Source organism: Merops nubicus, unplaced genomic scaffold (genome assembly GCF_000691845.1).
Source record: "Merops nubicus isolate BGI_N331 unplaced genomic scaffold, ASM69184v1 scaffold363, whole genome shotgun sequence".
NCBI classification, from domain to species: domain Eukaryota; kingdom Metazoa; phylum Chordata; class Aves; order Coraciiformes; family Meropidae; genus Merops; species Merops nubicus.
The window spans coordinates 7,204-19,352 of NW_008600683.1; the positions used below are offsets into that span (position 1 = coordinate 7,204).

The window sequence follows — 12,149 nt, forward strand, 5'->3', positions numbered from 1 at the left end:
TTTAAATCCTTCCAGGGTTCCTGACTCCACCACTTCCCTGGGCAGCCTGTTCCACTGTTTAACAACCCTTTCGGTGAATAAATTTTTCCTAATATCCAATGAAAACCTCCCCTGGCACAATATGAGTTCATTTCCTCTCATTCTATTGCTTGTTACTTGGCAGAACAGACCAACACCCACCTCTCTAAAATGCCTTTTCAGGTAGCTCTGCATGAGCTCTAATAATAATGAGAGAGCTCTAATCTCTGTTACACATGTCTATAGGAGTAAAAAGCAGGAAATAAATCTCTTTTTATTTCTTTTTTCTCTTAATGCATTCCTCCCAGCTTAGTGTCATCAGCGAACTTGCTGAGGGTATACTCTGTACCAGTATGGGAGTGATAAGGTCTCCCCTCAGCCTCCTTTTCTCCAAGCTAAACAACCCCACCTCCCTCAGGTGCTTGACATAAAACTCGCTCTCTAGACCTTTCAAGAGCTTCATTGCTCTTATCTGGACGTGCTCCAGCACCACGATGTCTTTCTGGTAGTGAGGGGCCCAAAACTGAACCCAGTACTCAAGCTGTGACATCACCAGAGTACATGGTACACTGGATGGGGGGACAACCCCTGGCCCTACTCCTGCTGGCTACACTACCTCTGATCCAGGCCAGGTTGCCATTGGGCTTCTTGGACACCTGAGCACACTGCTGGCTCATGTTCTGGGGGCTGTCAGCCAACACTCCTGGGTCCTTTCCTGCCAGGCAGCTTTCCAGCCTCTCCTCCCCAAGCCCTGTTGCATTGCCTGGCGTCGTTGTGACCCAAGCACAGAACCCACCAAGTGGCCTTGTTAAACCTCAACCTCAGCCCATCAATCCAGCCTCTCCAGGTCCCTCTGGAGAGCCTCCCTACCTTCAAATAGATCAATGCTCCCGCCTAGGTTGGTGTCATCTGCAAACCTACTGAGGGTGCCCCTTGATCCCCTCCCCCAGATCACTGATAGATATTAAACAGAACTGGCCCAAATACTGAGACCTGGGGAGCACCACTTGTGACTGGCTGCTAGCTGGATCCAACTCCATTCACCACCACTGATGGGCCTGGCCATCCAGCCAATTTTTTTATCCAACAAAGAGTATGCCCATCCAAGCCACCAGCAGCCAGTTTCTCTAGGAGAATGCTGGTGGGAAACAGTGTCAAAGGCTTCACTAAAGTTCAGGTAAACAACATGCACAGCCTTTCCCTCATCCACCAAGCAGGTCACCTTGTTATAGAAGGAGATCAGGTGAGTCAAGCAGGACCTGCCTTTCATGAACCCATGCTGACTGGGCCTGAACCCTTGGTTGTCCTGTATGTGCCTCGTGATAGCACTCAGGATGATCTGCTCCATAAACTCCCATGGCACTGAGGTCAGACTGACAGGCCTATAGTTCCCCAGATACTTCTTCCAGACCTTCCTGTAGATGGGCCTCACATTTACTGATCTGTCCCAAAGTGGTAGAGTCTTCTAGAAGGGCAGTCGAAAGCAGGAAAAGGACCAAAATTTTCTGTGGGGTACTTGGTCTGTTTTCAAGAAACTCAAAACTTTTGGGAGAGGTTTAGTTTACTTTGCATGAAGGTTAGTGGCCTGCCAGACGGGAGGACCGAGCAGACATGCTGCTGTGGCAGGCAGGTGGACTGTCAGGGCACTACTGGCACCAGATTAGAGTGCATTATGGTTCTATGGACATCTGCAGCTCTCAGCCTCCTTCATCCTTCCACTCTACTCCATTTAAAAAAAAAAAGGAGATGGGGGAAGAATAAAAACAACCAGAACTGCACATTGATAATTATAAATAACCACCCAATAAGTGGTGGAAATGTAAGTGGAAGCAACAGCCAATCAGAAACCCAACCATTTCATTTATATGCTATGCTGTTTAGAAGACCAAAATACCTGGTTTTAACTTTTGCTCTATACATTTGGTAGCTAATCATCACAACTTTTGTTATCAGAGCTACCAGAAATAGTTTACTATGTGCAACAATATTTTCATTATAGCATACTTAATAAAATATATTAAAAAAAAAAAAGCAGATATTGTACTTACATACATGCATAAATACACGAAGAGATTCTGGTGAAAATAAGGATTTATTATCACCATCAAGCAATGAGATCTTTTACAGTATGGCATTGTTCTCTCTGGTTTTCCACAGATATGCATTATCTTGAAATAAAAATTAATGGCTAGTGAAATAATGCATAAATATACCATTTGAAACACTCCCTCAGTTGATGAAACTTTCTACCTTTGAAGAGTCACCAGCTCAAAACACTTAAAGGAAATTAAATAAACCCCAACCCTCAGCATATGAAGAGTTGCTCTTCACTTTCTTACCACTGGTTTATAAATCATTAGCTGCATTAACTGACAACAGCCTCAAGTCCACATATTGCCATTTTTTCTAGTTGCTGTTATTTTACTAGCAAGAATCTGAACCATCTTTGTGACAACATTAACCCTCACCACTTCTACCCTTTTACAGAATCCAGGGCTCACTTATTATGGAGAGCTAGGGAGAGGCTACTACAGGAAACAAATTATATCCAGAACAGCAAGGAGTTTCTTTCAGAATGCATATTTTGAGCTGTAATCTTTAAAAAGAAAGTTCTTAATTATTACCGAGAGAATATTAGTTTATACAAAGTGTATTTACATATAAAAAAACATGATATAGATATATATATATACACACACTATGTATATATTATTGCAATCATCACCAAGTCTCAGTGTATGTCCAGTACAGTTCCTGGTTTTAGAGTGTTTACTCCACTGCTTTTCAGAGGCTGTATTATCCTCATTTAATATTTCCCACCTGCAATGTAGCAAAATAGAGGAATCTGTCCAAAACCTGCATTTTTGTTGATGATGTCTTCCTCCCAAGAGGGCAGCTGTTTTTTCTGTTATCACTTCCACGTGGTTAGGACAGGCTTTCCCAAATCTCTTGCACGATTGCCTTTTACTCCAGTGGATGGCCCAGAACGACTTCGCAAGTCACGGTCGGGCCCATCACTTTGTGCCATCTCTTCATCATATCTGAAATAAGATAACAGGTTCAATGCCTTGTCCTGCTATTCACTGCCCAGATTAGACTGGGTCCTCCATATTCTCTTTTGCTTCCTTATTTAGCACTGAAATTTAATACAAACTGTTCCACACACAGCTTTACACAGGCACAGTTTGAGATGCAACTATTATTGAAGGAAATACACTGCTGCATGATGTTACAGTACAGATCAACTGAACTATCTGCAGCTACTTTTTGAAAGAAACAAATCAGCTGGCAGCTTTGGCTGAGCTCCTGATTTTGTGAAATTTTATGCTTGTGAAATTTCCCCATGTACTTCTGTATTTCTCCTTACTACAGAGGTCTGTGGTTAAGCAGGAACATCAGTCCAATGGTGGTTTAATGAAGTCTTAAGCTGTTGCTTCCAACAGAGGATTGTTAGCTGCAGTGTTAAAAAACTCCAGTGTTGCATCAGAGACAGCAGGGAAAGAAGAAGGTGAACAAACAACAGCGTGCTTAAGTTACATGCATTTGATGATCTGTATTTTGTAATGCTTAACCACAGTGACAAGTTCTTCAAATATCTAAGCCTATTATGACCTCAGATAACCTCAGTATATACTTACCTCTCAGCTGCTATGCAAATTCCACACAGAAATTGACTATAAATGCATAATTATAATTATCAAAAGATAATATGATGATGTTTTGTAGAAAAGTCACAATATATACTCAGTGACACTATTGATAGGTATTTGCAGCTACCATGGATATAACATTCATCAAAACCTAAATCATAATTCAGCCAACATTTATGTTTAACTGTCTTTACTAGTATATAGAAAGAGTATTTATGATCAGTATGAACTAGAGGATCATCTACATGCATAACCACATTCCTGAGGTACTGAACAACTGTACCACTAGTACTGGAGAACCTGTCTGAACATTTCCTCAAAAAATATGAAAAACTGTATCATCATATGGTATTTACATCAGTATTCTGCTGCATAAGACCAATCAATCCTAGATAAAACCTCTGGACATTCCAATATAAAGACCTCCATCTCCTTAATGTCTCTCTCTGTAATACACACTGGAGAATTTAAAAAATATCTTGACAACTCATTATTATTGCATCCATGAATTACAGGAGTCAAGAGGCATCATTTCTGTGAATTGAGAGAAAATTTGTATCAAATAGCTATAATATCCATTTAACTATCATCTATATAATACTCTCAATATAATTAAAGCTCTACACATGTAGAAGACAAACATTCTCTTTGTCTCTGTGATTTAAATCTAGCTGCTGGAAGCTCAGAAGGTGCAGCAGTAGCATTCCCTCTGCAGATGAGGCAAGGCAGTTTGGCTTTAATGCACTCCCACATCCAATGTTGCCACTGAAGCTCCAAAAGAATGAAGTGGTACTTTGTGTCCATTTTTCACATCAGAATGAAGTTTATCTTATCCCTGTGCTCTAAATCACACATTAAAAAACTGAGGTGACTGAAAAAACACTTGCAGTTATCTAAAACATTGATAAAACTTACAAGACTTCATAATTGCCAAGAACCTCTTTTGGTGGAGATTTATTCCATTTACAGTCTGGAATTTCCCCATTAGGCACAGCAATATTAAGTGTGTCATTAATGAGATTGTATTTCAGGATGCGATCGTTAGCAGTACTGGAAGTAAGAGAAGGGGAAGCATTAACCTAAAAGAGAAAAAAAAGTCTGCATTGATTTTTTGTGTGGTATATGGTTCTCCAAACAGCATGTGTGAAGACATTATGTATTTTTTGGGAAATGAAGATTTAGCATCTGAAAGCACATCTTGCACTTCCTCAGACACTGGAAGGAATCCCCCACTGGGCATTTTTCTTTTTACATAAAAACAAAAGCACCACACCACTAAATGTCTGCAGTGTCAGCCTGAAGATTTCTGTTGATACACCAGAGCAAATCAGACAACACAAAAATTTGTTTCATTTTCTAAGCTTACATGGACCCATAAATTTTAGTGCTTACAATTTGCCTGGTTCACTCCAAGAGCTGTTACATACAGGAACCTGTGGGTTCCTTCCAGGTAAACAGCTTTTCTTTATGTTCTTAATCCCCTGGTAAATTGTGAGCTGGAGAAACAGATATGTGCTCACTACTCAAAGCACTACAGTGCATCTTGTTTTAATTAAAAGTGGGGTTCATTTGACATGTCTTGTGTTCTCCATTTATTACGGAGAAGTGGTATCGGAACAATAAACAATTTTTTTCTTTTTGAATAAAGTCCATTTAACTTTGATCTTCCACTTTCAATTAGACAGAGAAGAAAGAGGGCTGGATAAAATTTATGTTGAACATACAGATACAAAGTTAATACACTGAAGAGAAATTTAGGTAAAAAAAAAAAAGCCTTCAAAATATCTCAGTTATCTTTTGTGTGCCCCTTTTATTTCCCCTCAACCTGCAACATTACGGTCACGACAACATTTAACACTTAAGTTTGATGTTATACTCCATGGGGGCAACACAGATTTTCCAGCTACTGGTACAATAGCTAATGGGGCTGCTAACTTCAGACTGCCTCTGAAGTCCAATTGTATGAATTCCTCAGGTTTAAAAGACAAAACAGAAAGCCACAAACAAATAGAAATACCAAACAAAGGGGAAACAAAAGCAGGCGCTGGCTAGGACAGCACATGGCCTATTTTGCATTCCAATGTTTTTCTCAATCCACTTACCTGAGAAACAAAAGATACTGTTTCAGAAGAGGAAAGACTACATTGAAATCTACTTAGTTTTGTTGTACAAAATGAGAAGGAAGGTTTTTTCCCCATATTTCATGTAACTTTACCTCAATTAGCCATGGTTTAAGCTTGTCATCAATGATAATGTCATATCCATAACACTCAAAGCAGTGTTTATCATTATTCATTACAGGCTAAAAAATAGACAACAAATATGTATTAAAATCAACATTTCAGTAAGTAACTTGATTACACAGTTTGTTTGCCAAAAATCAGCAATGCAATTATGTTATGAGTCTTCTACAACAGTTTTCATTGTTGTAACTCTAATACATGCTTGCTAACTAGTCAGTTTAGGACTGCCTCTTTTTTCCAAGCTGTAAGTAAATACTCCAATGATAATGATTGTAAAAATGCTAAGTTACCTTAATTTTCCATTATGCTTCCAGTGTGAAAAGTGTTTTCATACTTTGCAAAATTGATAACAATATTTAAAGCCTGCATGCATCAAGAGAAATAAGGAAGTTTAAAAATTTACATAACAGCTGCACATAATTGTGAATTCTTTAAACTCCAGAAGAAGAAGACTTACTCAAAGACATTTCTTTTATTATGCTGCTGTAACTATGCAGAAATTTGAGGTCAAACAACTACCAGATAATTTTAAAAATTCTAACTAGCTCAAGTCAACTATCATACCAAAAGCTAAGACAGATCAAGGACCAAGCTGTGCTTAGATGCACATCCTCTGGAGAATGAGTAGTTTTCCAGCATCTGCTAAACATTTGCAGTCTGCACGGTAAGACTTTTCTTCTATGCAAATCTTGTCAATCTTTTAAAGAAACCTTTGTAACAGGTCAGTGAGATGTTCTCCCCTACACCAATAATCAAAGCTTTTAATTTCTTCAGGGAGTGTGGGGGGTGAGGGGAGGAAGAAGCATGTCTCATTACATTTGCCATTGTCAGATAGAGGACCAAAACATTTCACACTCAATAATTCTGCTCAATAATTCTCCTCTCCCCTCCCCTCTCCTCTTCAAAGGTCTTCTAACGTTTGGATTGAATCCCTTTTCTTCTCACATCTGGTTGCAAATATGATGGCATGGCATAGGCTGAGCTGAGCCATGCTTCCCCACCTCCCACTGATACTAGCTTCATGACCTTGTCCCTCTTTCTTGTGCTGATTCTGGTGTTCATCTGGTCCTCCAGTGAGGTGATTCAGCTTATGACACTGGCAGAATACTAACTCATCAATAAAGCAGGAGAGTAACTGTCACTTAAGCGAGTGAGCTGATTCACCTCATGATGCTGCCAGGACCAATCCAAAGAGATGACAGAACTTGGGAACAGGACAGTCCCTGGCAACAGTGAGCTCTTCAGCTACCTCAGCTGTGGTAACACAGAGTGATACCTGCTCTCTCATGTAATCACAGGATGTTCCTCTGACACTAGAAAGTCACTCAAGCAGAGGATTGGTTGCTACTTTTTAAATAAGAGTTCATAATAACTATGTGACTTGTGTATGACAGAGGTGCAAGTAAGTTATGTAACTCTGCTGAACTAATAACCTTATGTTTTCCCTGATAAATTGTCCTCCAGAGCTATTTTTTCATTTGACACATTTGTTATTGCTGAAATGACGTCACACACCTTGGCAGAGCTTAATGCTATTCACAAGGGCACTATCAAGTCATTAAATAGTTCACAGAGCCCTCACGGAGGCAGATTTGTTCAGTTCTTCAATATGCACAGATAGCTCACCCACCCACTCAAGACTCAACTTCACTCAGCTCAGGGAAATCCAGAGGGAACAAAATTGCAGAAATCAGCATCAGCACCAACACCATCACTCAAACAGGAGGAAGCAGATTTCAGGAGGGTTGATGGCAAACTCACTTCCATGGTTATGAGAAGCCTGCAGCAGTCATGCTGTGGCTGGCAGCATTCCAGGAACAGTACTCACCGCAACGGCCTTCAGTGACTGCACAATTATCCAGTGAATTTCATCAAACAACTTGTTTGTGACTTCCTTTCCACGAGTACTCTCCAGATACAGGCGTAAGTTACTCACTGTCCACTTGCCTCCATGGATATGATTGTAATCATCCTGAAGAGTTAAGGAGTTAATTCAGTCTAAAATTTTCAAGTTGTTCAGCAGTTTTGTTTCATTCACACAAGAAGCCCACTTATACTTACATACAAGTATTGCTCTAAAAACTAACTCAGCAAATTGTTTTTGCTCTATTTTACAGCATTATGAAGAGTTCAGCTTTACTTTGAACTGCCCTCTATATAAACAACTGGCTTTATTATAGCTGGATATGTTTATATCACACACTTTAAATCATTAAATAAATCTGTCTTAGAAGAAAACAACAACTGGCACTTTGACAGTTTTATATTAAAACATAATTTATGATTTGGAGATACAAGTTTTAAAATGTGAAAGGAAAGAATTGAACTTTTTCCTCCTCTGGGGATAAGGGAGAAATAATTAAGTGAGCAATTGCTAAATTTCACTGAAGTTAGCTATTTTAAAATGCAGCACTTGAAAGTGCTTGTCTGTGTTTATTCATTCAGAGTGACTTCTCTGTTTCCTGAAAGGCAAACACAGTGTCTTCTTAATGGTGCTACTGAAAACAGCCACATTCAAGAAGACAGTGAAATGACACCTGAATTATTTTTAAAGGTTAATTTTTCAAGCAATTCAATATTTTGATATAGAAAAGAACCTAAATGCTACTTAATAAGGGCAAAAAAAAAGAATTTACCTTGTGTTTGTCTTTTCAGAGGCTACAGGCTCTGCACTACATTCTCTTTAAAAAGAAAGGCAAGAGCAAACTGAGATTACTCTTACTGATGGAAAGACTCACATTCTGTCTTCTAAGACAAGGTCAGAGAACCCTCTATCTATTTTTAGGCTTTTTCTACAGCTCCCTCCTCAGCACATTTGGAAAACTGGACTGGACAAATAAAGATCTGAAACATGGTTCTCAGGACTTGCTGCATGGAAAAAAATGTCTTGAGACCAGATTCCAGCAAGGGAACAGAGATCAAAGTTCCAAACTTCTTTGCATTTCCGAACAAGTACCCAAATCAAAATAGATTGCAACTGGGTAGAGCTTTACACAATCACAGCTGTTTAGTTAAAACTATTCGAAGTAGAATATTCTACTAGGTTACACAGATCACTAGCTGAAAATAATTAAGTAGAAGAATTACTGTTTTATTGGCATTACACATGCAGAAAATAGCTAAGAACTGTATTTTCCAGCACAAACATTATGATGGGTAAATTGACTTATCCTCCTTTCTTCATTTTACCCTTTTCCTCTCCCCAATCCTGACTTGTACACTTCAAATTAGGGAGGATCTTCCACGAGCTTGTAGGGTACAAACATGCTGGAACTCTGCAATTCACATAGGGCTTCGAGGAAGGATTAACAGCTCGAACTTAAAAGAGTTTTTTCCGGGTCTCATAATAATTTTGATAAGATTCACATTGGGTTCTTCGTCTAAAACTGTGGAGCCTAATTGCCTCCAAAGTTAGTGATGTTTAAAACAGTAGGGCTGATGGGATGGAGCAAATTTACGTGAAACTTCTCTCACTTCCTTCTGCAAAACTCAATAGATTTTAGTGATTCAGAATTTATAAAAAGTACTTAAAATACTGTAGTAATGATGCCACGTTTTTAAGCTGCTATTTCTATACCTATTTCTGCTGTTTTTTCTTCTTTCAAAGTGACCTCACCACTACTTTCACTTTTACTTTTACCTGCAAGCAGTCTTGAAGGCCACTCTTTAGCTCGTTGAGAATATAAAAGGGTGTGCACTAACAGGATAGCAACAGAGCAGGTGCCTCACCTCTTCACTGCTACTGGCAACTGTGCCATGATTGATGCTCTGAATTGTCTGGAATCTGCTTTCACCATAACTAATTCTCAGTGTGCCCTGTCAAACCGTGATGTGTTTGAAGCACTTCATAGATCAGCACCTGAGCAAGAAAACATTTGTAGTGCTGAAAAATGTCACATTTTGACACTTATCCTGGTTTACAACTACCACCATAAGTGACACTTATAGTTCACATTGTTGTTACAGGAATACCCAGATAACAGCAGTTCTGCTATGCTGCAGATCCTGCAGAACAGTAATGGACAAGGCACATTTAGCAAGGTTGTAATCCTATGTATCTTGTGTGTGAACCTATGTGTATACACATCTGAATCTATATGTGTGAGTGTACACGTGTGTACATACAGACACGTTTATTTTCCATAATCTTAAAATAAAACCTATGCAATTAGGAAGTGGGACAATAGAGCTTTAATTACTCTAACAGAAGCATGGTTTATAAATCAGAGACATCCGCTAAACACGCAGAAGGGACACAGTCATCATCATCAAGTGGATTCCCTACAGGAAAAAGGCTTGGGCAGTGATAGTGCATGCCCATCTGTTCAGGTCACCCCTGACCCACTAGCCTTTCCTCCCACTAATTTCAGCCTGTTTTGACACAGGCAAGTGCTGTCAGAGCCATCAGGCTTCCACAGGTATTAAGAATGTCAACAGCAAATTACAGGAAAGAACTGCTCTGCAGACAGAACTCCATCTTTGTCCATTCAAGAGGAAGCCACCAGCTGGCCAGGCAGCAAACATTTCTTTCCAAGATCACAACTGCACATTTCCTTTCTTACCCAGAAAAGTAAGGTGTGGGCAAGGGGAAAAATAGGAAGAAGCTGGAAAGTATTGTGATGACAAAGTACTGGAAAATAGGAAAGCTGAATTAACCACACAGGAGAGAGGGAGGGAGGGGGAGATCAGGAAGGTGATACTGAAATGTCATTATACAATACAAATCCACAGGAACCAGGCTTCATTAATTCCACTGCTCATGGAATCAATTGCTAAGTGAGCATATTAGCATTGAAATGACAGGAGACTTGAAGAAAACCCTTACTTTCAATGACTGCAAGTCAATACTGAAGATATCAGTCTATTACAGAGCTGCAAGTCATTATCTTGCATACTTTCTATCTGCAGTCTTCTAAACTTATTTTTAAGTTCAGATTGAAGTATTTTAATCACAAGATGATGGAAAACATGACAAAACCTTTGTATTCCCAGTTTTTGGGACAATTTAAGAAAATCAGTCTTGCTACAAAAGAGCACCTAAGAACTCAGTACACTTACCCCATGTTTCTGAATGGCAACGTTTGTAAGATGCACAAACATGTTATCCAGTTCACTCGTGCTTGGTGTGTATTTCACTGTGCAAAACCGGCAAAATCCAAGTTTATACCTTAAATGCAGAAAGTCATTAAAACATGTCAAACCCCAGCAAGAAATAAGGAAAAGAGCATCCTAGGATACCACATACATGTTAAACTTCTTTGTGCAACTAGAGCAACATTATTTTGACTACAAAGAACACTCTCTCTGAACAAAGTGCAAATATAAACAGTCTTACATGTAACATCTCAGTGGACGGTAAGTAGATACTAAAACGTAGAGACGAAGATCAAACTTCTTCCCACCAATGAGCAGTGGGTTGTTGATATAGAGAGAAATGACATAGGCTTCTTTGGAGGACTGAGATACAAACCTGAAAAACACAATTCCTATTTCAGAATGTCACAACTGCAATCATATAATCTCTAAGTCTTTTTCTTCTTTAGAAGCAGTTTGTAAATTTTGGATTGACTGAAATCTTACATCTTTTGCCAAGACAATGTGTTAAATTTTAGTGGTTAAAAATACCAGGCATCAGGCATCACATAAAAAAAAATCAAAAATACTAAACAGATGACCAAGATCAATTAACCATTTAAACTCAGTTCTGCAGCTAACTGGTTAGCTGCATGAGCCATATGGAATGCAGCTCTACAAGCCAGTCCTTCCCTTGGAGAGCATTTAGAGCTTGGCATAGTTGAGACAAGCAAAGAGCTTGTATTACATTGCCTCCATTAGTCAAGGTCTTGCACTCCTAGAATATTTGTATTTATGCTTGGTGTGCAATTGCAAACCACTACGAAAAGCTAAGGTAACTTTCTGCTTGTGACATCCTTCAGATTTCAAGACAAGCAGAAAAAAAAGAAAACAAACCAAACAACCAAATTCAAGTGATATTCAGCAAGTCACACTATAACAGGAAAAAAAAATAACATTAGTTGTGTGAACAAAACTTTTCTAGTTGGAGAAAAACACAGATTGCTAACCTGTTTGATCCACTTGGAAGCAGATCAACAACATGACGTATTATTTTGTGCTCCAAACGGATAATGTATTTCTTTCATATATATGCATTCTTCCTTTGTACCAATTTAAAACGTGATATAATACAGATTAAATAAAATAATTACTGAAATTGCCT

General features: G+C 38.9%; 1 protein-coding gene across 1 annotated transcript; it reads right to left on the reverse strand.

Annotated features, from left to right (window-relative positions):
• Positions 1-2,929: 2,929 nt before the first annotated feature.
• TTLL1 (tubulin tyrosine ligase-like family, member 1) lies at positions 2,930-11,381 on the reverse strand (the record flags this gene model as incomplete). The annotated part of the gene is made up of 6 exons (XM_008937735.1): positions 2,930-3,059; positions 4,584-4,747; positions 5,884-5,970; positions 7,740-7,883; positions 10,970-11,078; positions 11,247-11,381. Coding segments are annotated over 6 exons (769 nt in total), but the record flags the coding sequence as incomplete, so codon positions are not given.
• Between the last annotated feature and the right edge of the window lie 768 nt (positions 11,382-12,149).